Source organism: Pogoniulus pusillus, chromosome 3 (genome assembly GCF_015220805.1).
Source record: "Pogoniulus pusillus isolate bPogPus1 chromosome 3, bPogPus1.pri, whole genome shotgun sequence".
Lineage (NCBI taxonomy): Eukaryota > Metazoa > Chordata > Aves > Piciformes > Lybiidae > Pogoniulus > Pogoniulus pusillus.
The window spans coordinates 18037792-18065466 of NC_087266.1; the positions used below are offsets into that span (position 1 = coordinate 18037792).

General features: G+C 38.6%; 1 protein-coding gene across 1 annotated transcript in view; it reads left to right on the forward strand.

Annotated features, from left to right (window-relative positions):
- Window positions 1–27675, forward strand: part of DDX10 (DEAD-box helicase 10) — a 207827-nt gene that overhangs the window by 114250 nt on the left and 65902 nt on the right. The window contains exons 14-16 of the mRNA XM_064171186.1: window positions 3661–3774; window positions 5849–6010; window positions 26245–26301. Coding sequence (XP_064027256.1) covers window positions 3661–3774; window positions 5849–6010; window positions 26245–26301 — 333 coding nt within the window. The remainder of the gene's footprint in view (window positions 1–3660; window positions 3775–5848; window positions 6011–26244; window positions 26302–27675) is intronic.

Consider the following 27675-nt stretch of genomic DNA (forward strand, 5'->3'; position numbering starts at 1 on the left):
CCAGCCTCTGGCTTGTAAATTGCCGAGTGTCTTCAAGTAGTAGAAAAGGAGAAAATTTGAAGTAATGAAGAGCAATGGCTTAAAAAAGCACAGAACCAGAGATTAACACAGAAGATAAGGAAAGCCTGAGGTCTGCTATGCATTGGTGTTATATACTGGTTGGACTTGATGATATTAAAGGTCTTTTTCGTCCTGAATGATTCTGTGATCATTATAGAAAGGTAGGGGTTGGAAGGAACATCTGAAGATGGAAGTCCAACCTTCCTGCAGAATCAGGATCACCTAGGGCAGGTCACACAGGAACCAGATGGATCTTTGGTTTCTCTGTAGAAGGAGACTCCACAACCTTTCTGGGCAGCTTGTCCCAGTGCTCTGTCATCTTTACAGCAAAGAAGTTTTTCCTCATGTTGAGGTGGAACTTCCTGTGTTTGTCGTCTGTTTCTCCTTGTCCTATCACAGGACACCACTGAAAAGAGACTGGCCCTTTCTTGACACTCACCCTTCAGATATTTGTAAACATGATTCTTAACAATGGATGAATCAGACTCCTGCTTGATGGTAAATTGATATTTTAATGCAGCCATTCAGGTGTTGGGTCAAAGCAAAGACAGATGGTGGCATTAGAAATTTGGATGAGGGCATTAGGTTACTTGGATGAGGGAGGCACAGTGAAAGTCCCAACATGGATGGGGGCGTAGAACATGAGCTGAGATAAATGTTAAGAACCCATTCTGCAACAAGACTGCAGCCAGGTGGCTCAGATACATTCAAGACAGAGAAACAGCCACTGGGGCAGGACATATGGGGAGAGGTTTTTGAGACTTGGGTGACAGGAGATAATCTTTAGGACTGTGTAGAGGCTCTGGAACAATGTGAGAGAGATTCCCAGGAGAGGGATAAGGCAGTTTTTATGGGATGTCATGGCAGCCCCAGGACAATATACACTCTATGGCTGACCTGCCTGACTCTTCTCCTTGAACACATGGGACAGGGAGACCATGTAATAAACTGTCACACTAGCCCATCTAACTTCTCTTGATGAACAGCGAAGTCATGCAGGCTGTAAAATCATGTCTGCATCTGTGGTGGAAATGTTTTGTTATCTGAGTCCATACAGTCTTAAACTGTGACAGTTGTTCAGGAGACAATGTCTGAAGTTGAGTGGAACCTTGATGCAATGAAAGCATCCTATTAAAAAACACAGACTAAATATCAATGGGATGTGTAGAGTTTTATATTGATGCTCTTTCCCGGCTTTTAAAAAATCCTGATCTCTTGCTTGTCCTTAATGCTGCATGATTCACATGCTGATCTGACACTATGCTTTGTAGGTGTATAGTGAAGGAATTCAGCTTCCCATTTGTATCCTCTCTGTTTGGAAATTTTGTCCTCTCCCATGTCCTGTCTGTGCAACTTTGCAGCATCAAAATACTTCTCAAAGTCACACAGAGGGGAGAGAGATGGAACGATGTACAGCTGGAAATACTGCCTGTGAATGCATGCAAAGCCCACCCATTGGATGTTTGTGTTCCATAGCCAGGAAACCCTTTTTTTGAAACCAAAACCGCCGAAATTCACATCTAAACATCATTTGACAAAATATTGATGTGCCAGTTAGAAATATTGAGTTGCCTTTTATTAACACTAGGATATTTTAATGTTAACAATATAAAACTGACAGAGTGCTGGAAGACTATTAAAATGGGAATAAAATAAAAGCACAAACCAAAAGCAACCAGAGAAATAAAGTGTGACAGTGAGGAGTATCATCCAGCCACTTGGAAGCGCATCTCTAAATTCTTCCTCAGGACAATTCCTGTTGTTCTACTGAGTAGTCCATATTTCAAGGTGAGAGCTTTACACAAAATTTCAAACAATTTTTGTTTGTAGGATAAGCAGCAGGAGTGAGGTTAAAGCGCAGCCTTCTTAGCTGTTGAATGTGTGCCCAAGTAGTAGCTGCTGCACAGTGCAACAGAAATGGTGTGACAATACTGAGAATGTAAGTGCTGCTACAGTCACATTTTTCTATAATAGATATGGTCATTACTTGATAACACAGTGCAGTAGCTGTCACAAACTGTTTTTTCCTGTTAGGAAGACTGTACTTTTTCTCTTTGATAGTTCATTTTTCAGGGCATTAGTCTGCTAACCATGATGACAATGACTTTCTGAGTTAATTTTTTTTTTGCTTCGTTTTATAGTAGATTTGGTATAGAACATGAAAATAATTAAAATGACAAAAATAGAAAAGTGAGAGAAAGAAATTCAGCTGTGCATTTTCTCTCCAGTTGCTTTGACCACTTTCTCTTGTTTATCAGCAGCTTAGACAGTTTAGTGACTGTTTTTCAGGTGCTATTTTCGTGAGTAGTAGAGCTTTGCAGTCTTTACAGGATGATTGACGTGGGTTAAAAACTTCCCCACTGCCTATTGGAATTTACCAGGCTATCTCAGGCAGCTTGGATGTAAGCTGAAGTTGTATTTACAGCATGGTAAAATTTACAAGCATATATATACAATGTATTTACAAGCATTTGCAATAATACACAAATAAGAAATAACGCAGAAATCCAAACTCCCTCCCAGACAAAGAAAAACTACCCATAAGGGTTCAAAGCTGCCCCTTCTTTCTCCCTCTCTATCTCCCTTCCCAGGCAGAAGCCAAAACAAGCAAGTCAACAAAGCTTACTTGTTAGCGGAGAAATGTTAGAGCAGAATGAAGAGGAAGCGGATAGATCCACTGGCACAGACCAGAATGCCTGAGATTATTTACATTTTGGCTTTTTATCCACCTTAGCAGACCAGTGAATGATGTAGATTTCATCATTGTTTTCTTTTCACAACCACTGATCTAATTTCTCTCATCAAAATATTCCAATTAGTCTCAAACCAGCACAACAATGCATGAGGTGTTGGCCTTCTTCTCTTGAATTCCTCTTGGGGTGTCTTTTGCTGTAAAATACTGTTGGCATTGGCAAGTATTGCTTAAAATGTGTGTCTGGATACATAAGGAAGGAGAGCTCTCAGAAGAGGCTGGGAATCTTCAAGTTCTTTGGTTCTATGATGTTTTTTTCTGTGATGCTCTTAACTTTTGTGATTCTAAATGTTATTTAATAGTAAATTTTCTAAACATCTCCTGGCACTGATGTTCTGCACTATGATGGGACTGAAAGGGACGAAAGTTATGGAATAGGAAAGCACTTGCATCGCCACTTGTGTCCTTTACTGACACAACTCAAACTAGTATCGTGCAGTGCCTGGGGACACAGTGATGACAAGTGAGATGAAAGTGGTATCTGATCAGTCGTAGCTAATAGCTCCAGTCAGTTACTCTGGATTTCTTGTCAGATGAGGCTTGCTAAACAGTGTAAACTGGTGAATCTGGTGTCCTTGTCCCAGAAAGGTTAGTGAGATATGAATGAACCAGGTGTCTTGCTGCTGGCAAGATTGAAGTTACGCTGAATTGTTATCAGAGCAAAAGAGTTCCTCATGATATAAGCTTCTTAAAACACTTTAGTGCAAAATGTTCTTTAGCTTATTTTTGCTGGAAATTACTCTTGCTGATATGTTTTAGGAATTGCATTAGCTGCTTTTAAGAGACTTTGAAGCATATACTCTGTCCAGGGGAAAAAATAATAAGAAATTTCATTTTATTTTATACAGATTGCATCAAAATCAAAGACGAAGAAAAAACATACTAAAACTCAAGAAGCCAAAAAAATCTTGAAGAAGAAGTTTAAAGTCAACACAAAAATAGTCTTTACTGAAGATGGAGAGGTAAGATCAAAACTAACTGTATTTTGATGAGAACTAAATTTGTAGCTTCTGTACAAACAACAATTATTTTTATCTGTATAAGAAGATAGAGGTTACAAAAGTGCATGGTTGCAGTAATGGGTTGAAGTTTTGCAGGTTTCCATTTAGAATTCAGTTCCACTGGGTAAAAGAGAAATGCTGAGCACTGGTCTCTTTTTCACCTTTGTATGTGTAAGATACTTCCATGAGAGCTGTTAGTGTATGTTCAGAACTATACCTCTTTTCTACCTATTACCTTCAATTTAGTCTGAAACCAAGAGCCTGTAAATGTAAAACTGTTTTCCTGTGGGAGCTTTAGCAAATATCTCCAAGCCTTGAGTTTGTATACTGAAATGAGAAGTAGTCTCTGGTTTTCTTTCCAGCGTTTGCCATTTCTAGATTAGAAGTTTCATTAGGAAGGTGAAGTAAATACCAAAATTTCACCTGCTGGTGCTGATGTAGTAGTACAGTAAAATTTGCCAGTAATATAATTGATTTTTTTAATAGCCCCTAGAAAAGGATATTGATTTTGTATAGTGAGAGAAACTGCTGTGGATGCTAGTCATGCTAGGGTCTCATTGTAGCAATAACCTCACTAGCAAGTCTCCATGCTCCATAAACTTTTCCAACATTTGATTCCACAGCTTCAGATGCTGTGCATGTTGTTTTGTCATTCCCAGCATTAAGAAAAAAGTAGCTTTTTTTAAAACTGTAGATTAATTTCAATAAGGCATAAATTGAAAGAAAGTTCACCTTTACAAGTGTATAATTTGCTTTTGTGACCAAATTAAGCATTTTATATTGCAGATGGTGGGAGTGGAGATATGTAATTACTGACATTAGACAAAATTTAAAAGGTTTTAGAGGTTACCCAATTGACTGGAAATTATGTCTTTGGATATTTTTAGATATTCAAAAGCTGTTGTCTCATCTTCAAATATGTATGCAAATGCTTTATCTGTTCAAAAGGTTCAAGGATGAAGACAAAGAATAGCATGAAGATTGTAGTTAGAAAATGTGCACAATAGAGAAGTTGACTTATTTAATTCTGAGCTCTGTAAAATTGTGCTTTAAAGTTTTATCATTCTGATCCACATGTTTCTCTTTGATAAAATGAAATTCCTTTAAGAACTTTATATATCTAGAAAATAACAAGTGCACACACTCCATTTTGCAGAAAGGAGTGGAAACAGTAGGTTGGGTTCATCAGTATCCAGGTGAATAATACCCTGTGTGCCTTAATGAGTCCTGAGCATATTTGGTTCTCCATTTGTATCTGAAAGACATTCTATATTTTCTGCCATGTAGTTTCTTTTGAAGAGTTAAGCAAGAATGATCTTGCAGAGACTACCCCCAGGTAATGTCTGCTCATACCATGAGTGTAAATTATTAGGTCATAAAACCTGATGGGAATATTTTTGTGTGTGTGTGTACCTAGTCTTAGGCTTCACTTTACAGTTTCAGATGCTTCAGAGAATGAGGATGTGTTCAGCACATCACCTACAAGGCAAATTTGAAACATCAAATGTTTCTGAGCCCCTTCATGTCTGTTCTCATCGTGTCTCCCGCAAAAATGAGCTTACAGTCACAATTTTTCATGCACTGTGTGTTGAAGTTTTATCTCATTTTTTTCTCAGTTAATATGTTGGAATATTGATTGTTTACATGAAAAGGTAGTCTTTAGATTTACTAGAGTTTTTTTCAGTTGCATGTATTTTGGAGAGTCATTTCTTGAAAGCAAATAATATTTTTTCTCCCAAAGTGACTAGCAGGATTATAAATCATTAATTCCATCAGACAAAGAGAAAAACAGGAGAAGAAGTTCATGTGAATACATTAAACAGTAATACGGTGTCATATGGAGACATTATTTCCAAATACTTATTTTTGACTGAATGTGATGTTAAATAAGGTATCAGAGTTTGTACTGTGAAAAAGTAGTCTTTGGGAAATGTAGCCTGGAAAAATAGTGTACCTGGAATGTTAAGGGCATCAAAACTTTGGTATGGGAAAAATTGTTTGTAATCATTATATTTCTCTTTGGCATGTAATTCAGTTAGTGCAGCAGTGGCCACCTGTGCAGAAATCCAGTTTGGTGAGAGCAGATGAGGAAGATGATGCCAGTGGTATCAACTTAGATAAAGCAAGAGAGATACTACAAGAAGAGGACAAATTTGACAAAGAAGAATACAGGAAGAAAATAAAGGAAAAACATAGGGTAAGTTGATTTCTGTCTATAGATACTCTGATATGGATTGCTTAGTGCAATGTATTGTGAATTAAGTGTAATACTACTTCATTAAATTAGTCAGCCTTTTCAGGACTATGCTGTATACAGAAAGACTTCTGATGTTAAGTAGCTGGATAAACCAAAGCCTGATGCAGTACCAGTTGCTGATAACAGTAGATCTTTATGTACAACTTTAAAATCAAGTAGGAGTTTAGTGGTGGTGTAATTTTTTAAAGCTGTGTTAGATGAAAGGACTTGTTTCACAAGAAGACAGTGTTGTTTGGTGTATGTTCTCTAACAAATGATGAAGATGTTTAGGGGAAGGTGGAAACAGAAGATGTGTTCAGATTACCACTTGGTCAACATTTAGTGTTGCATTTCAGGTAGGCAGAATTATGAGCTTTGTGCAGTGGTGTTATTAGGGCTATCAGAATTTATTTCCTGAATTATTCAAATAGCGTCCCACAATTCTGGCTGTAATTTGAAAACTTCAGCATCTGCACTCTGGTTTTCCTCTGGCATTTAAAAAAAAAACTTAAATTGCAGACTGTGAGTTTGCAAACTGCTTCTTTATTATGTACCAAAGAAGAATTTTCTGACCTTGTCATGTAACAGTCAAGTGGAACATATTCTGTGAGTTCAGGGATCATTCTGTTAGTCATAGTGAGAAGGTTTTGGATTTCTCCAAATAATGGATAAATGCAAGATCCTGGGACTATGTTACTCAGCACCTGCTCTATGCTCAACCTTCTAATTTCCAAGGCTTTAAAAGGTATTATTTTATTAGCCTACCCTGCAAATGATGACCTTATCCAGTTTGAATTTACCCACTGATTGCTAGTGGTTAGTGCTGGATGTTCTAGTGCCAGTTAAGGTTTGTATTTGGACAAAATGATCCAGACAGGGTTTGATAAAGCTTCAAGTTATGTTTATGCACTAAAGTGTTCCAGCTGAAGTCAATGCATATTTCATACATTTAATTTGAGAGTCAACTACTATAGTTCTGTTGTTTAATGTCTACAAGAAAATCTTACCTTTGCTTTAGCAATGTTGCATTGGAAAGTAGTTGCAAAGAAATTGTGATTTCTGTGTTAAAGGTGAAATCAGTAAATTTTACAGAAAGCAATGCTACCATATTTCAGTGATGCAGCTTAATAAACAAGGAGAGACTGATTTCTGACTTTCCACTCAATCTACTATTCACTAGTAATTCATATCATATCATAGAATCATAGAATCAACCAGGTTGGAAGAGACCTCCAAGATCAGCCAGTCCAACCTATCTCCCAGCTCTAGCCAGTCAACTAGACCATAGAATCATAGAATCAACCAGGTTGGACTTTTATATACTTTTAGAGTCAATGTTAAATGTTTAAAATCAGTCTTTGATGTTTAAATGTTTAATCAGGTGGTCTGCTAACATGGTTTAATTGTTATAATACTGCAGAGAACAAATTACGTTGATCAGATATTTACCAGCATTAAAACATATTTTAGCTGTGGACATAGTATGAAGAAAAGAGTCCTTTTCAAAAGTGAGGCAGGCAAAATGAACAGGACTGGCCACACCATCAATATCATGCCATTTTTTTAATAGTTATGGGAAGTATCAAGTTTCTAGTGACCTATCTTACTGCAGGAATATTTTTCACATTATGCCTAACTATTGTCCTTTAGGGAACAAATTAAAAGAACTAAATGGTAGTATGTCAAAAAGAAGGAAATATATCCTTTTATAAAGATTTCTGGTTGGGGTAGTATGAAATGTGTGTCAAGTTCTTAGGGCAGCCTTACTGCATTCAGTCATTGCAAGCATATTCAGATTTTTCATTTGTGGCTTAACAATTTGAGGTGAAAACTAATTGATGTGGTAAATTTTCTTTACAGTTTCCTGATTGGAACCCTTTTTTTTTTTTAAATAGTCTTACAAGCAATTTAGTATCCTAATAGGAAAATTTAAAAACAGATGAAACTTGAAAGAAGGGTAAGTGAGGTGGCACAGAGTTTACTTCAGCAGAACCTCCTTTTTCCTCCTTGGAATCTCACTAGCCTTGTAGTTAAAAGTGATCTTCACTTTCGAAGGCACTCAAGCTTGAGATACCAACTCATTTTATGTATTAACTCGTACAGGTTATGTAAAGTAAGGCTGCCACACAGATCAAATGTATTTCTGTTACTCTGCCTTACTGCTGAGTCCATCTGGGATACTTGACTGTCAGCAGTTGCTGCTTAGGTAATAGCTGTAATAGAAATAGTTAGGAAAATATATGAAGTCCTGCTCTTTGGCCTCATCCAAGCAGAGACAAACACTATCTCCTTTGTCTTGGGTCATGTTAAGCTGTTCCAGTGAGCAGAAGATCCACTCTTCCAATGACCCATGCAGAAGATTCACTTACTATGTGGAGCAGGTATTGCTCAATATTTTCCTTTCCTTTCTGCAGTAATGCTAATTATTTCATTCCTATCTTGGTTTAATTTTCTTCCCACAAGCGGACCACTGTTGTCCATTTGACATCTTTTTTAACAGCAGACAAGTCTCTGATTCTTTATTTTTTTTTTACTTTCATTACTGAACTCTCATACTACAGCTCTCTCCTTCCTACTTTATTGAGAAAGCAGTAGTGAAATGTCTCCTCTCTGCTTTTGCTTCAGATTTTTCAAAGTCTTTGCTTAACATTTTAATCACTTTAACCTTCTTTGTTGCTTCACTTCCAGTAGCTTTCAACTGTATCTTGATTCCTTTTCCCTCATCTGAATTATTTTTTTTTCCTAGCATTGTTTCCTGTTTTGTATGTTTAGAAGTTCCTGTTTATTCTTTGTTTTTTTGCATCGTGCTAGATCTATTGAATTTATTATGTGGGTAGATTAGAAGACTACTGCAGACAAATGTGTTTTCATTCTTTGTAAACCAACTGTAGAAGTCTGCTGCACGGTTAGGTACATCAGTAATCAAAAAGTCCTCTGAAGTGGAATGCATGGTAATAACTTGAAGTCTCTACACTGGCTTGAAAATAGTTACTTAGAATAACAAGATAATTTAGGGAGGGCTATGTGAGAGCATATGCTGTTTCATCCAGATTTTTATATTTTGCACATGGGTTCAGAATTTGTTTTAGATAGTGAAATGACAGCAGAAAAGGCAGGGTTTTTATAAAGATTGTAATTTTATGGATCATCTTCCATTGAGAATTCCCTGTCTTATGGTTTCTTTCATATGTTCTTCAAGATAAGTATCTTTTGGAATAAAAAAGGAACTCCAAAATCAAAACTTGCATAAAACAGTTTTTGTTTATGTTCTAGAAAAAAATCAGGTTAGTATAACCCATAACCTTAATATGAACTTTCCTTGCAAAACTGTTCCTGAGGAAGAGCAAAACTGTTCAGAAAGTATCCACAGGCCACTGCTTTTAAATCCATTTGTGAATGCCATTTAAATAAGCACAGTTTTCAGTATGATCAGAGAAATGTTTTTGTGCACTCATGAGATGCTTGGATTAGACGAGATGTGTCTTGCAGTGCCTTTAAGGCTTGTGGAAACTTACAAAGCATCTATGCTATAATTAGGTTTCCTTCATGAGTCTCACATTTTGTTATCCTCTCCTTCCTCTGCAAATGGAGAAAAATTGAAAATCAGATGGATTAAAATAAATAAAAATCTGAGGTGTAATTGTGATGTAATGAATGCTTATTGAAGTGTTGGAAGCAAAATACATTTTACCAGTTGAGAAAAAGGGAAAGGGCAGCAATACTGATGTAGATGATGTGAAAAGAATTCTGTATTAATGGATATTTAATGACACCCCAGTAAGAGCTATATATTTGAGCTCTTTTCAAATGTGTAAAATGTTATTAAAAACAATAAAGGGAGAAGTGAATAAAGTATTCAGAATGTGTTCTCACACTCCATTTTTCAAGTTTTCAGCTGAGAATATACTGTTGTTAGGAGCAAAATAGTGGCAGAAAGGGATTCATCTTGCTTCTTAATAACCTTTCTTTCTGCATTATAACCCAAGCTCAAAAAAATGCCCGTTGGTGATGAAGGAGAAATGAACAGAAGCTTTATTTCTTTCCTCTTTCCAGTAAGATTTGCTGTGAACTTGGGATGATAAAAGTGAGAAGATATCTAGAAGGATTTTTTAAATTTTATTTAAGTGGTGTTAGTACCAAACAAGCTGAGGCTGTCTTCAGGAGCCTGATACTGCAAGATGTGGTAGTTACATACTCCCCTGGAAGACATTAAATAACTGTGATTGTAGAGGTATGACAGCAGTTAGACTTAAGGTCACAGGGGGCATCTTCTGGAAGATGCTGCACTGTAAGCATTGTACCAGTTAGACTTCAGGTCATAGGGGGGTATCTTTCAGAAGATGCTGCAGGGTAAGCATTGCACCACAAGGCTGTGTTTTAGATGTAATTTATCTCCTATATTTTTGAGGCTCCTTGCAGAATCTTTTAGTTCTTCCTCCTGTTATCAGGAGGAAACTGGAGATATTTTGCATCCCTTGGGCTGCTGAAGTGATACTGATTTGTATCACCTGAAGTTCAGAGTTCTGTGATCTCTTAGTTTTGCTCATGCTGTTCTTATTTCAGCAAAATATATAGAACTATTTTTGGAAGTGTATTGAAACAGGATAGTTCTCTTTGCTTTGTTTCCTGTTCCCTAAATGCCTTTGTTAATTGGCGACTGGATAGTTTTAATGATGAGGATGTACTGTAGTAATTCACCCTTTGTATATTTGCTCTTCCAATTACAATTACTTACTAATTATTTCCAAGGCTAAAAGAGAAAATTCTTCATACCAGACTTTATGGAAAGACTTCCATGAAATAAATAACTTGTAGTTACAGGAAGACTGTACTTATAATGGTGAACTTATGCAATAACTTTATGATTAAGATTCACTCTTGAAAATGGAAGGTTGACCACTGGTAATGGAAACCAAATCCCTTAAATTTCAACTCGGTAGGTTTCCTCTGCATGTCTGTTAGATGGATGCTTCTGCTGTTCCAAGCTACAGACCCAGCCCTAGCAAGGCAGTTGCACATGCACAGAGACGAGAGATGGAAACAATAAATGCAGGCCATACTATCAGGAACATGAGCATCAGAGGTAGAACAAGCTTATTCCTTCTTCTTGACTTATCAGAGCTGATGTTTACTAGCAAAGCTATGAGCATCTTTACTCCTTTAATTCACAAGCACACTCACATTCACATATCCCTTAAAAAATAGCATGGGCCCTAGATAAGTCTGGTGTCCAGACCCACAGTGTAGGACCTTACACAGTCATTGGCCTTGACCTTGTTTTTTTTCAGATGCTAGTCTTTCCATGCACTCTCAGTGCTTTTCAAACATTCTGTGATAAGTTTGCTCTTTCCCATGAGACTGATAAGCATAGAAAACCTTGCTTCTCTTGCTCTTATCAGTTACAAAGCTCTCTGTGAACTTTCTCAAGGTTGTACTGTTGTGATTCCTTTAGTGTTCATGTGTCTGTGACTTAGGAGTTCAGGTCTCTTGTTACTGTCTGCTTATGGCTTATTTGGCTTAGTGTTTTTGTTGTTCAGTTTACTACTTTTTCTCCCTTTATCTCATGGTGAACAGGATGTCCTTACAAACCACATTATTATGGTCAGGCTATTCCTAGAGTAACCATCCACATAGATTTAAAAATGGAGTTCAAACAGAGTATTTTCTAAATTTTGCTTCAGTATATAGAGGAGAAAGTGGGAAAGAGACTATAACTTAATTTTATATTAGTTGTCATACAATTCTTTTGAATCTGGAAAGGAAGCATGCTCTGAAGAAAAGTGGTTATAGTACTGGGGCTCATATAACAGTGTCTGCACTAAATTTAGAGCTGATGCTTTGAAAACATGAAGATCCTTGGGGCACTTAGGGAAGAAAAGGTACTAAACAGTTATATACAACATCTAGCATGGTTGGAGAGGGTACTTGGAGAAGTATGATGTGATGGTTTGGGTGTTCCCTGGCCCCCCACACTTTGGAAATCACTCAGACTAGACTCAGCCGGCTCTGGAAATTGAATGAAGCTTATATTTACAGCTTAGCAGAATATACAAGCAGGTATTTACAGTATATACAGTTATATACAGAAATATACAAGGTAAAAGGTAATACAGAAACACAACTCCCCTCCCAGAAACCTGAGTCCCCAGGAGAAGCTCCCAACTGCCCCTTCACCTTCCCCCTACCCCTCTTAACCTTACCCCAGTCCCAAGGAAGAATAGAGGTTAGGAAGCCAGGGGGTTAGGAAGCAAAGTGGATTAGTCAAAGAGGTAGAGAGAGATGCAGCTTGGAGCTTCCCAGCAGCAGAAGTGCCTTTATCTATGTTTTGATTCTTATTCTTATACATCTCAGCAAGCCTATGAGTGAGATAGACATCAGCCTTGTTTTCCTTCCACAGCCTATAATCTAGTTCTTCTCACCAAAACATTCCAGCTAGGCTCAAACTACCACCTATGGTCACAACTTAAGATCAGTATGAATGTAGTTTATTTCATGAAAGATGCGTCTGATGTAGGAACTTGGAAAGAAAGGTGTAGCATGACTTATGAAGGCATAGTTAATTTCCTTTGTAACCCCCAGCTATCTGAAGCTTAGAATCAGTCTTTGAGTTTATTTTTAAAAGCAGTAATGCTGGTAATTTTAACTAGTAGGAGAATAATGTTGTGACCAAGTTAGTTGTCAGTCTTAGGCCAGACAGGAAAGCTCCTGAAGGAGAATGCCCTATATGTTGCCCCTTCCTTTTGGCAGCTCCCCTCCAACAGGGCTCTAGGCTTTGTCTTGCTCCCAGTTATGTTTTTGCAAATAATTTTTGTTGATGACAGGGTAGTTATTATTTAAACAGGTTTGGTTTATGGTTTTCTAAAATAATGCTAAAAGTACTTGTAGCCTGTTGTAGTGGATCACTGAATAATAACAGTTCAATAAACAGAAAAGTTGTCCTAGAGATTCTCTTTATTTTATCCATTTTTTTACTCATGATTAAAAGCAAAATAATTATATGCAGTTAATAAAAAGTAAATCATGCTATAGAGCTGTCCTGATTTTGGCTGAGACAGAGTTAATTGTCTGCCCAGTAGCTGGTATAATGCTGTGTTGTGGCTTAACCGTGACAATAATGTTGCTAACATGCTGACATTCTAGTTGTTGCTGAGCAGTGCTTACACGAAGTCAAACAAATTTCAGCTTCTCATGCTGCCCAGCCGTCAGAGGTTGGGGGTGCACAAGAAGCTGGGAGCAGGTATAACCAGGACAGCTGACCAAAACAAGATGAAGAGGCACTCCATGCGATACGATGTCGTGCTAAACATTAAAACTAGGGGGAGTAGCCCACTGCTAAGGAACTGACTGGGCAGGGCATTGACTGGTGGTGAGCAATTGCTTTGTGCTCTTTTATCACTACTATTATTTCCCTTTCCTTTTCTATCTTACTAAGCTGTCTTTATCTCAGCCAACGAGTTCAAGTTTGTTTTGTTTTTTCTCCTGATTCTCTCCCCCCATCCCACTGAGGAGGAGTGAATGAGCAACTGTGGGGTGTTCAGCTACCTGTGGAAGTGTTTAGTTGCCTGCTGGGTTAAACCACAACAGCACAAACCATTTGGTATGCTGGAAGACAAATGCACCTGTGAAAAACAGTATTTGTACTTTGAAATCAATCAATACATTAATTCTGAAGAGAGATTGTGTCATATTTCAAAGGAAATAAGCTGAAAGGGAAAAATCCTGATGAAGTATTATGCTCTTTATTAAGTAAAGCACTTGAATAGTTCTTCACTTTGAGGTGAAATTTCAGTGTAATTGTACAGCTGCTTTAATGCAATGCTGGGTGAGGATGATAAAATTCTCTCATGAAAAGAGTGTTCCAGCATAGGAACAAAATATAAAGGGAAGAGGTTGCTGATGAGAGGAGTGTTGAGATGAATGGCAAAGAAGGAAATACTAGAGATGGAGAGGTCTGTAAAATAAGAGAGTTTTACTTCATTAGGAAGCCTGAGCCCTTTCAAGCTATTGTGTGCATGCAATACTGCTGTTATATTCCAAGCACAGAACTATTAAGATAAGGGGAATGAACACTGACAGGGGACTGACAGGCATCCCTTTTCAGTCTTAGCAGCAGCAGCAGCATATGTCCAGCCTTGCTGTACTGTTGGCAGAGACAAGGGCTTGCTTGCTGTTTACTTGTATGTAAGCAACTGAATGGGCTACACATAAAGCTTCAGATGCCCTTGAATGTATTCTAAAAGTTTTCCAGCAGAGTTCTTGCCCTCATCTTGTTGATGTGAAGAATAAGAAAACGAGATAACTGTGAGTAGGTTGTTCATGTACACCCTAATCAGAAAATGGAGCTGGGGGTGGAGGCTGAAGTGCATGCATAACTGCAGCTAGGGTAGAGCTGCAGCATTAGTGCTGTAAAGAGAGCTTCCATGCCAGGCTTACTGCTCATCTTACTGGAGGATTTAATGGCACAACTGCCCAAAATCCTGACTTCTGCCTGTCATGGCTCTTTGAGACAACCTAGCAGCTTTTGATGGGAGCTATACCCTTTGCTTGCTGAGGATTCAGGTACTAGGGGGTATCTGTATCTACATGATCAGGCACAGACAGTTGTGGAATTTTTCTGCCTTCTGTCAGATCTGGTGTACGAGACTTAAATGTTGCCTTAAGAGTGGCTGCATTAAGACAACTTAACAGTCTGTAGCTTGTCTAGATTATGAATTCTCATTCTTAAGTGATATCATCCCTTCAAAACCAAAAGCAGCCACAGAATTAAAGTGCATATTCATCATCATTTTCCCTCTATTTTTCTCTAGAAAATGCTAGTGATATTTGCATTATGACTCCCATTGACGTAATCATTAAGATTTTAGTTCTCAGCTTTAAATGTTACTTTAAAGCACCATTAACTACCTTAATGCATGTTGTAATTCTGTTGAAAGTGTATTTTGAGTTAAGATAGCCTTCACCTCTGCCTGTGTTTGTGTTATGTGTATGAAGGGTTGCAATGGAAGGGTCTGTGGATTAATTTGAAAAAGTCTATTTGATACCTGTAGGTTCAGAGTCTGCCTCGTGCTGTTTGCACATTTCTTGTGTTGTCTTAAGTAATATAAACCCTACATGTTTCAGTTTCCCTACCTATAAAGTAAACATCAGCTCTACAGATGAGGTTTATATTGTTGTTTATGTAGCTTGTTGCTTGAAGAGAATAATAGATTTCTTAACACAAACTTTAAGAGATTAAAAAAAAACCCCAACCTAGCAAAACAAATTAGACACAAAATAATCTAAAAGCTTTCTCTTTTCTCTCTAAAAACACTAAGGTTTGTTAATTTTATAGTAGCTATGTTTGTATGTGATTTACAGATTAAAAAAATATCTAAATAAGTGTTAGGAAGCTGATTCAATTTTATCTTTCAGTTGGAAATGTTGGCCTTTGTTGGTGATTGGAGCATTGCTTGCATGTAGATGATTTGCTAATCTCTATAACAAGACAAATATTACTGTATAGCAATATGAAATATAGTGATGGCCAGAAAGTGACTGCTGAGGCAGAATTTTCTTACCCCAATGTATTCAGATGCTCCCATTCTATTTATTTTTAAGTAATTAACAAATAGTTTTCATTAATTCTAGTTTTTCTTCTCTCTGCCTAATCATAGCAAAACTGCCATGGAAGTGGGCACAGTTTGATTCTGTATTGCTCTCATATATGTGCTGATCCTGTTAGAAGTTTGTAATCTTGCTCTGTGGACTGGTGCCTTGTTTATTAGAGCTGGATTCTCAGATACCAAGTTGCTTGCAAGCTGAGCAGTTAAAAATAATAATAATAAAAACATATTTTGCATGTAAGCAGCACAAGTAGTGTGAAATCTGAGAAAAGACAAGCGTGGGATGCCACTGTGCCATTTATTAAGTCGTATTTCAAACCACATTTTTGCTTTAAAATGTGGGTGGAAACCAGCACTTGAATGTAATGATGTCAACATATAAGAGCTGATGTGAACTTTTGAAGAGTTCTTTGTGTATTTCCTACAGCAGAGCTCAATATCTTTGGCTATGCCCTACTAAAATAACAAGACATAGTAAAATATCAAGAAATTATATGAAGTTATGATATCAACTGAGATGCATTAACATCTAACAGATTTTTCCAGGCCACAGAGTGATTTGTTCCAAATACTGGCCACCCATAAGATCTCTTGTGTGGTAGACCATTGCATCAGCTTTTAAATAAAGCAGCCCATCAGCTCCAAATTACAACATCAGTATGTAAAGGATCAATTATTAAAAGCATGGTGCTAAAATCTTTGATCAAAACCTGTGAGAATTCTTGAGCATTTCAATAAAAAAGGCTTCGGGTAACTTAGCTACAGGGGTTGGAAGGGACCTCTGGAGATCATTGAGTGTGTCACCCATGCCAGAGCAGGTTGTAGAGGGATGCATCCAGACAGGTTTTGAAAGTCTTCAGAGAAGGAGACTCCACCGCCTCTTTGGGGAGCCTCTTCCAGTGCTCTGTGACCCTTCTACATGTTGAGGTGGAACTTCCTGTGCTGTAGTTTATATCCATTGCCCCTTGTCCTATTGCAGATTGCAACTGAGAAGAGCCTGTCCCCTCTCTCTTGACATCCAGCCCTCATATATTTGTAAACATTTCTTAGACCCTCTCTAATCTTCTATTCACAAGGACGTTCTTACAGGAAAAAAGATTTGCCTTAGATGTGTTGAGTGAAACTATTTCTTGCCTTGGGTAAGCAAATGGAAGGGGTCAGTGAACTTTTAGGCTGGTAAAACTGCAGTGTATAATCAACTGCAGAAATGTATTTAATGCAAGTCTGAGCAGTTATGACAGCTGTACAAATTATTTGGCAGGGAGGTTTGACTTGATGATCTCTGGAGGTCCCTTCCAACCATTAAGGTTCTGTGATTTAAGAGAAAGAAAGGAGACTTTTATTGTACAATTAAAAACAAAAATTAAATGCTGAAGGAAAAAATAATATATGAACATGACATAAACCATATATATATGTTAAATATATCAATTAAGCCTCTGGACAAAATAAAATATGCTCCTACCTGTAGACAGAAGAGAGCCAAAGGAAAAGGTGATTTCCTGGCATGAATTTCTTTTGGGTTTTTTTGGTAACTAAAACTTTGGCTTCTGAAATGTGTGTGTGTATATATATATATATATATATATATATATATATATATATATATGAAATTCAAATGTTACTATCCTCACCAACTAGAGTGCCAGGTACTATCTTATTACTATTTTTCCTCAGCTTGAAAACATGGAATGTAAATGTTAAGGTTATTTCTTTTTGCGTAGGCATCTTGGTGTCTCAGCAAGAAATAAAATGGGTATGAGTTTATTATTTAAAACCCAAAAGTTAAGAGAAAGAGGAAATCAGGGTATAAAAAGAGCCCAATGGCTGACTTCTTAACCAGAGTTAAGAACAGTGAGTAGATTTTCTGTATGTTAAAAGCTGCTTTATAAGTTGCTTTGTCCATGGCTTTGGCTCCTTGTTAGGCCAAGCTGCTTCCATTGCCATTTTCTAGTGCAGGAGAGGTAGAAAGTTTCAATAACTGTAAACATAATGCTTCTTTGTTTGATTGAAAGCCAAATTATTCAGCCATATTACAGGTGATGGATAAAAATTTTCATCCCCGTGATTACTAAGGTTTATTAACCATCCTTGTTAACTAAGTGTATAGTTGGGGAGGAAAAAAAAATCCAAAGATCATTTGAAGGAAACTTCTAAAAGCTGATAGAGAAGGTCACTGAGCTGTGTAATACCATTAACAGAGAACTCAATAGAAGGAATATCATGCTAACCAGTGTGGTTTGGTGGAAAGTAGGTGTGTAATGAACTCTGTGCCTGTATATATTTGTATTGGAGCAGAATCTGATACATAAATTCGTCTATGGAATACACCGAAATTTTTGCAAGTCCTTTAGGTTCTTTAATTAGTAAATAAACATGGCACAAATTAAATGGAACTAAACCTCAGTAACTAAATTAAATGGAACTAAACCTCAGGAACATTCCAAACCAGTGGTTTCTGATTAAGTATGTATTTCTAGTGGGCCCATAGTATTTGTTCTTTGCGAAGTGTATCATTTCAAGATTTTTATAGTGACATGGGAGCAAGCTTTCTTGCTAAGTTGAGCTCAAAAAAGCTGTTTTAAGATAGGATGAAGTACAAGCTTCTAGGAGGAAGACTATTAGAATAGAGTTTTAGGACTGAGACCTTTTTCTTTAGAGATGTAGTCCTTGAAAAAGATGTGGGTGATGTGGTGGTCAGTCAAGATAACATGAACCATTGCAGTGGATTTTTCTGACAAGATCAGGTAGGCTGATAGAACATTGAATATATGAACATAAGTGGCAGATAACTTGGGAAAATGGTGAGATCTCAGAGAATAGAATAGAATAGGATCATAGAATAGAGAATAGAATAGAATCAACCAGGTTGGAAGAGACCTCCAAGATCATCCAGTCCAACCTAGCACCCAGCTGTGTCCAGTCAACTAGACCATGGCACTAAGTGTCTCATCCAGTCTTTTCTTGAACACCTCCAGGGATGGCAACTCCACCACCTCCCTGGGCAGCCCATTCCAAAGGCAAATCACTCTCTTTGTGAAGAACTTCCTCCTAATATCCAGCCTATACCTCCCTCGAGGCAACTTGAGACTGTGTCTCCTTGTTCTGTTGCTGGTTGCTTGGGAGAAGAGACTGACCCTCACCTGGCTAAAAACCTTTGTAGTGAGATTTATTTTCTTCACCTTACAAGGAGAAAGTTAAGAGGAAGTATGATAAGCATGTAACTACATGAGGACATAAATTTTAACAGAGATTCTTTCAAACTGGTTGAATTTGAAGTGAGACTGTTTAAGCATGCTCTAAAAATTAAAAAGATTAGTGGGTTCAGACTAATAACAGCAGTGATTAGTAACAGAAGCTAGTTTTTTAAGGTAGTGTTGTACTGTCCTTCAGTAAGATGTTTCAAAATCTAGGTTAAACAGTCTTCTAAACCAGGGTATGACCACTACAGTAGATTCAGGGATTAATTACTACAGCCTGTGTTGGATTAGTCAGACACATCAATCCTGTCATCTTTCCAGTTTCCAAAGTCCACAAACCCTGTGGTTCTCAATCTATCCAAACTGCTCCTTAAATGACATCTAGATAATCTGCGTTTAGACACTGTTCAAAACTTCATACACCTTGTTGCTGACCTAAGATAATAAATAAGTGTTCTATCTACAGCCTCTGAGGAAATTGTTTGGGTTTGATCTAAAGGGGCTGAAAACACTTCCTTGAGAATTTAAACACAACAAATTATTACACTGAGTTTTGGTTAAACTCTAATAGAATCATAGAATCAACCAGGTTGGAAGAGACCTCCAAGATCATCCAGCCCTATCCACTCAACTAGACCATGGCACTAAGTGCCTCATCCAGTCTTTTCTTGAACACCTTCAGGGATGGTGCCTCCACCACCTCCCTGGGCAGCCCATTCCAATGACAAATCATTCTGTCTGTCAAGAACTTCCTTCTAACATCTAGCCTAGGCTTGACTAGATATATCAGCTGAGAAGAATGTGCTATATGGATACAAAGGAGAGCTATTCAGCATAAATGCAAAAGAAAATATAGGTGCTTGACTTCACTGTTGTAGACAGAAGAGTACTTAATCAGATTGTGATTAGATACCTGATAGTCTCATGATGATATGTTATCGATTTAGATGCTATAAATGTCAGCCAGTAACATATAATTAAATAGTCATGCTTTGAAACATGATCTTTTGTTTTTCTGCCCTTGTAAATGGAAAGAAATGAAAAATGCATTTAATCTCTGAATTATGTGCTGTTCTTACAAGTAATGATTTATGGCTTGATAGAACAGTGATAAAATCTGGCATTCTTATTGTATTACACTTTAGATATTCCAAGAAAGATCATGCTTTTGTTATTTTTTTCCCACATGTGAACACTAATATTGGAGGGCTCATTTTTTTGTATTTAGTTGCAGACTTATCCATAGACAGAATTTATTCCCATGAAATAAATCAACATTGAGCTGTTGGACTGGTTCAACCTGGACTCATTGGAATACGTTTTTACAGCTGTGTCACAATACATTGTCCTTCTGCCCATACTTCTTCCTAGCAGAAAGAGCGTGGGAATGAATGACACCATAATGAAAATTCTCATCTGAATCTTTGGAGATTTGTGTTTCTGGCTGTGCTGTACCATTTCTTTGTAAGTTAAGGCAAGGTAGATAATTTCTGGGTTTTATGTAGTCGTATGAAAGGCTGTCTTTATTATGTCAGGATATTACCTTGGCACAGCAGAGGCTGGATGCCTGGATGCATCCCTCTGCGGCCTGCCCTAGGTCATCCTGCTTCAGCTGGGAGGTTGGACTCAAAGATCTGTGGAGGTCCCTTCTGACCCCTAACGTTCTGTGATTCTGTGATCCAGTTAGGTAACAGAAAATAAGGTTCTGTCTGAGGTAAAGTATTTATGTGTTTGCTCAGCACACTGTAGGTGCTTATGCATGTGCTTGAAGCTGTGTATAAATATAAGCAGTGCTGTGATAGGATTGTTTCCTGGAGTCAAAGCCTAAGTAAGGGCCTGATAACTATTCCTGCATTTGGAAGCGAAATAGCTCAGTAAGAGCAAGATTGCAGAGTGAGATAGTTGGTGCTGAGCACCAGGTTGCATGTTGTGTGCTGAGGTGGGGTTACTTTGTATCAGCGCTTATCTGGTGCTTTGAACTGTAGTGCTTGAGGGAAGTAATTTCTCAGCTCTCTAATAGTAACCCCCTACACATCACCACTTCTCCCACTAAAGGGAAGGCATTGACAAACTAAAGTGCTTTCAGCTGAGATGCCTCTCCTTTGATGAGAGAGTGGAGGAGATGGACTTGTCCAGCCTGGAACAGAGGCAGCTTTGAGAGGACTTGACAGCAGCCCCGAGTGCATCCAGAGATATCACAGAGGAGACAGAGATGGAGTCAGTGTCTGCACAGCAGTGCAGAGCAAAAGAGAGGAGATGATGGCCATAATTCAAAACAAGAGGTTCATCATGGATGGTGGTGGAGTCATTGTCACTGGAGGTGTTCTGAAAAAAGACTGAATGAGGCACTTAGTGCCATGGTCTAATTGATTTGACATGGCTGGGTGATAGGTTGGACAGGATGATCTTGGAGTTCTCTTCCAACCTGGTTGATTCTGTGATTCTTCTGTGAAGACAGTCAGGTTGCCCAAAGATGCTGTGGAGTCTCTAGCATTGGGATTTGTCTAGGCTGGGTGAGGCCCTGTGAAGCCTGGCCTGACCTCAGAGCCAATCTACTGGGAGCAGGAGTTGGGATCAGACACCCTCTGATATTACTTGCAGTCAGAATGATCCTGTGACCTGTGAATACCCAGTGCTGGCTGCAGTGTATTAGCTGTGCTGCTGAAGGCTGCCTTGTAGTGCAAAACACAGCAGAAGCAGGCCTGATTAAAGCATTGGCTTCTTGTTGGGTATAGTAATATTAAATGCAGTGATTCTATAGAATTGTCTGACTGTTGTACAGCTATTGAAAATTATAGTATCACAGTATCACCAAGTTTGGAAGAGACCTCATAGATCATCAAGTCCAACCCTTTACCACAGAGCTCAAGGCTAGACCATGGCACCAAGTGCCACGTCCAATCCTGCCTTGAGCAGCCCCAGGGACAGCGACTCCACCACCTCCCCAGACAGCACATTCCAGTGTCCAATGACTCTCTCAGTGAAGAACTTTCTCCTCACCTCAAGCCTAAATTTCCCCTGACGTAGCTTGAGGCTGTTGAAATAGTGGAACATAAGCCATGGACAGGCGAGAGTGCATGAGCTCAGAAGTACTGATAGAAGGTTGGAATGACCTTAGAGAATGGTGTAACAAATATAAATGTAAGGCTGGAGTCTGGTTTTCGCCTATCTCTGCTGACAGAATGCTTAGACACAACGTATGTATTGCTGAGAGAATATGAAGATGTCTATGCCAATTAGTATGTAATTTCTAACATAAGTACATGTAAGCAATTGCAGTTTACTACAGTTGGCAGCCTTCTGATGAAAGGTATAAAAACCACATGTTTGGGATGCAATAAGCGGATGTATAGGGTTAACACTCCTGGGGGAGTGACCCTGAACCTGACCCTGGGGGTCTTGGCCCTTCCCCAGGGGTGGGCCACACTCCAGGTGATGGTTAGCCCACTCCCCCCACTTCCTGTGGTATAAAAGAGACAGGAACTATCTGTCTCTTCCTCTCTTTCCTTGGCTCCCTCTTGACACACACACGCACACTGCATACCAGCACACCACGTGGCAGCCACGAGGCAGAGACACCATCACATTGCTCGGGTTGTATCCATCCCTTTTTGTATTTTGCTGTGTTCCCTTCCTTATCCTTTGTGAACTCCCCTACCTCCAATACCTTTTCTAAGTTATTGTTAAACTTTTCCTTTTTAACTTCCAAATCGAGTGAGATTGATTTATTGGGGTGTGCTTATCTCTTTTCTCTCTCCCTATCTTTGGGAAAAGGAGGGGGAAGAGGGGAGGGCACTCTATAAATTCTATAAATTGTCATTGGGTCTATTAAATTTATTAGAGTCTCTGGGAACCTGCATTTGAACCCAAGACAGCGGATTTGGATTGGAACTTGCTTGTATCAAGCTTTCTCCCTGTCTTTTACCTTATTACCCATGGTAATCAGTCTGTGGCAGATTCTGAAAGGTCCTTCTCAGTTCAGCTCAGTGGCAACATAGATACATCCTATGCAAAATCTGCTTTTGTTTTCATTAAAAAGAAACCAAACCCTTTCTCTGTAGAAAAAAAAAAAATTATCACTGTGCCTATTAATTTTGGAATGTTTTTCTGCCTTTACCTTTAGTAACTTACACAGATGGTATGGCATGTTCCTCTTCTATAGCATTGTGTCAACCTCCTGCTTTCATAGCTGTCTTTTTAGAGCTGTGTTGTAAATACCTTGAGGAGCAACTTTGCTTCAGCTGGTGGCTGTAGTTAAGACACTAAATTTTCATATGCCATAGATTTTTTCTGTCTAAAATTGCCAGGACTATTGAATTTAGAAACTGGTATGCTACTTTCTATCTCTGTTCTTTTAAATTTTTTTTTCTTTAGTAAAGTTTGAAAAATGAGAGAACCCCAGTGGTGAACCCAAAGAGTGAAGGGTTGTTTCAGAGGGGGATTCTCAGTACCTACACCTATTTGGTGGAGGCGAGAAATTAATTTGAGGCGATATGAAATTTTATATAAAAATATAACATTAAATTCAATATTTTGCACTCTTGCCACCCCCAACCACTGTATATTAATATTCAGTTCAGTGCACGGTTATGAAAGTAATTTAGGTTAAAATATGTACATGGAATTTGTTATTTAACTAGCAAACATTCTAACTATAAACAGAGAGAGGAGTTTTCCCTGTGGCTTAATGCCATTTGGGATCTTTATGCTCTTTGCCCGTCAGAGCAGGCTGAAACTCTTTCTGCTCTACGGCAGAGGTAACATATTACAGAGGCATTAAAGCTTTTACTCACAACTCTTTATCAATTATTAATCACCCTCTGGGGCTCTGTCACAGCCTGTGCCTAGTGTCCAGACGTCAGGGTCTCTGCCCGTGGACTTGGACGCTGGAATCTTCCCAGCATGAGGGGAGATGATAAATCTTCCCATTTTCTGGGGAAATATTTCTGACCTTTGTTCTCCTGGCGAGGGATGATCTCTGCCTTAGATGCTGCTGTCTTCTGGATGCTGTGTCCAGGGATATCACCTTGGCAGGATGTGAGGAGCAGGAGAATATCCATGCTGTCTCTGGCACGGTTCTTCACGGCTCCAGGCCGTGTGTGCAGCTGCTAGGAGTCTGAGCTCCGTAGGTAAAGCAGTGCAGGATCTGGTCCTGATAGCACCATAGCTTGCAGATGTGCAGAGCTGGCTTAGGAGGCTATAGGTTCCATATATATATATATAAAAATATATATTATGTGCAGGCTTAAATGATCTCTTCATCTAAGGTACGCAGGCAGGTGAGCTGCGATTAAATCAAAGCATGAGGTCTGAGCCTCTGAGCATCGGAGCTATGCAATGGCATCCGAGCGTGAGGTCTGAGCGGCTGAGCGCTACAAGTGAAGGTTAGAGCTGTGTCTGAACCATGCAAGTGTGTCTGAGCAGCAGGGTGCTGCAGTGTGGTCCGAGCTGAGCTGCGGGTAGGGTCAGAGAGCTGCGGGTCCGAGCTGAGCTGCGGGTAGGGTCAGAGAGCTGTGGGTCCGAGCTGAGCTGCGGGTAGGGTCAGAGAGCTGCGGGTCCGAGCTGAGCTGCGGGTAGGGCCAGAGAGCACGTTGTTTGCCTGTGCACCCCTATTTATTGGCTGTGGGCTGAGATTAATGGCCTCTTTGGCCACTAGAATGACCAATCAGGTTGGCAGTTAGCCAAACCTTACCATAATAGGCAGAAGCTACTTGCCTGGACTTTCCCAAATATGGGGATCACATGGATTTACCCCAGGGAGACACGAGCTGGGTGTGTGGGGGCTTACACAACCTGTTTACAACCAGGGGTCCTGGCAGAAAGACATGTCCAGGCAAGGCATAAATAAGCCTCTTTTCGAGCCTACAGGCCCTCCACGACAAGGGTGCACAACTAAACCGTTTGAAAACAGACTGAGTGAAATTGGAAATCTTAATTAATTAGAAAAACATAGATAAAAAAGATAAAAAATCAATTAAAAAAATTGCCTTGAAGAAAGGAATCATAACATGCGTGACTTTGTTAGGACCATGAGGTTGTGATACTCAAGTCTAGCTTGTGGGTGAGCAGATTGTTTTAAGTGACTTCTTTTGCCCCATATGATGCTCTTGTGGCCTTAAATGCAATTATTAACCTTTATTACTTTTTGTTACATTAACAAACCTGAAATAATAAGACAGCTGTATTGTTTCTGTCTAAAGTGGCCCTTGCATATAGCTCTGAATGTATTGTGCTTGTACCAGCCAGCTTTGCATACAACATTGGAGAACTGTATAAAGCAGAGAGACAGAAACCTCATGCAGTTTTGTTTCTGTCTTTTTTTGGGGGGAGGATGAACTCCAACTGTTTAGTGTTGATTTGGAGAGAAGAGGCTGACTTAACTCAGAGTTTTGAAATACGATGTAGTTTAGACAGGAGAACGGAGAAGGGCACAGATGGCTCAAAAGAAACTGGATTCAGACACCAGTATTAGAATTCTTTGTGACTGTGTTGTCCCTTTCCCAGATCTGCACTCAAACATCCTGCTTTCCCAAACAGCTTTATGTGGTACCTGCCAATATAATTTGGTGACTTCACTGTGATGATATGGCACCAGGACTCCAGGAGCTGTAACTTCATTGTTACTCCCATGAGGGAGCTGAAATGTGACTGGTTTTCAGTCTTCTCTGTGCTCAGGTTTTGCCCTTGGACAGATATTAATGTCCCCTTTTAAATAGTCTTGGTTCTAAATGTGCTGACACAAGTTACAGCTTATATTGCTCAAAGAAGCTGAGAGAGTTGTATTGCAGGAACAACAATGTCTTCAGCATTGATAAAGCAAAATACAGAGAGGAAACTTAAGATTTCTGAATCAATGCAATTACTAAGCAAACACTGTTGTAGTGTTTCTTAATAACAGAGATGTGAAGGCTAGGGAAAACATGTTTTAGCTTTCACTCCCCAGTTGCTGTAACAGCAATTTCCTTAGGAAAATTACCTTCTTGGTGTGTTAAATGGACTGAATTTCATATTAAACCACTGATAAATAACAAAATGTGATCTCTTGGTGTAATTTTAACTACATTGTTTTAGAAACAAATACTAATGTTGTCAAAAAACTGCATCATTCCTTTAAAAGTAACAAGTCTTGGTGAAGACAAAATGTCAATTTGAATCATTCTTGCAATGATTTTTATTTCCTTTGAGAGCAAGAAGAATGAATAATGTCTCAATCTGATTTTTATTTATCCTTTTTCATCACTAACATATAGAGTGAATAGTACTGGTATAGCACATATGCCTAAAAAGTATCTAGGTGGTTCAACTCTTAGCTCAACTTAAAATACTAAAAGAAAGTGAACAAAGCCAACAACCCAGGAGTTTGCTTTAAAAACGTGCCTCTTTTTTGTTTTAGGAGAAAAGACTGAAAGAAAAAGCAGCAAGGAGAGAAGCCAGGAATAAGAACGCAGAGGTAAGGATTTCTGTTGTTTTACTCGAGCTACTGCTTGTGGGTTTGGAACTGGTTTTAAAATAATTTAATTCCTTCTAAGCGATGTTGTGATTAATGGCTTTCCAGAGGCATTTTCTGTTTGCTTGCCTTTTCCTACTCCTTTGTTCTGCTGTGTTTATAATGACTTATTCTGGAAGAATACTGAGAAAGCATGAATGCAAGTGTGCATATATGTGTGTGTGTGTATAAATATATTAAGATCTTTGGAAGCCTTTTAGAATCGCAGCCTATTTATTCTGTCTATCAAGTGGGTTGCTATTTCAGCTGCAGTGCTGATGCCATTTTCTTTCTCTGAATACAGAGTCATGTATATAACTTGCAGGCACTAAGACTGATTTTTTTTTCCTAGTCAAATCTCATTTAAGCTTGTTTCTTATGAACCTTTTCTATGAACAGCAAATATTTGCATTGAAGTTTATTCCTTCCTCTTGTTAGGTACCACAAATAAAGCCTTTATAAGCACATTACCAATTTCCTAGAGGCTTTCATATTGCTTGGTTTGTAATAAACTGAGATTTCATTCAGCTGAAATGTTTTTCCAGGATATGGACAGGGTAATGTATGTCATTTCTAACTGCATCTCCTTATGGTTCACATGAATAGTCAGGTTTGTTCTTGGCAATTAGCAAATATCTTTCTCCCTTGAGAGAACTGATAAAGTTCCTTGTCTGATTTTTGCAAGCTATCCATGCACTGGGAGGCTTAAGTATAGGAAGATGTTTCATTCTATAGATCTGAAGTGGAAAATAATTACAGGCTAAAGATGAAAAGCCCAGTTAGAGTAAGTATTAAGTATGATTCTGTCTTCAGAAACGGTAAGCTGTGAGAGCTGTTGGCATCGTGACTCCCCAATCAAGCAATAGAAATTTTCTGAATGTAATTGAATGCATAGTTTTTAATGTATTGAGTAAGCATTTTAGGAAAAAAAAATGCAATGAATGATTAAGCATCTTAATAAAGGGAGAAAACATTGATCAAATCAAGCTATACCACATTCCTAAATGCTACTTGTTAATTTTGCCTCTTTTTGTGAAGTATTCCCCATCTCAAAGTCATGTTATTCAGCAGCTGGAGAAATAAACCCTTTCAAAGGGATCTGCTTGCTGATTTACTTCTCCTGTCCTATTCTTTGCCAAACAACTGAATCTGTTGGAAACTTAATGAGGTTGATGTCTATCGAACCCCTCTGTGTGAGGGTTGTGCATATCCATGACTACAGTATCGGTTAAATGCTGAGCCTCTCTCAAAGTTGTCTGACATAACCCAGAATTTGATGCACCTCTGCCTCTCTTCTGTGCAGCAATTGTGCTTGGAAAGGCCTCGTGTGAGATTAGC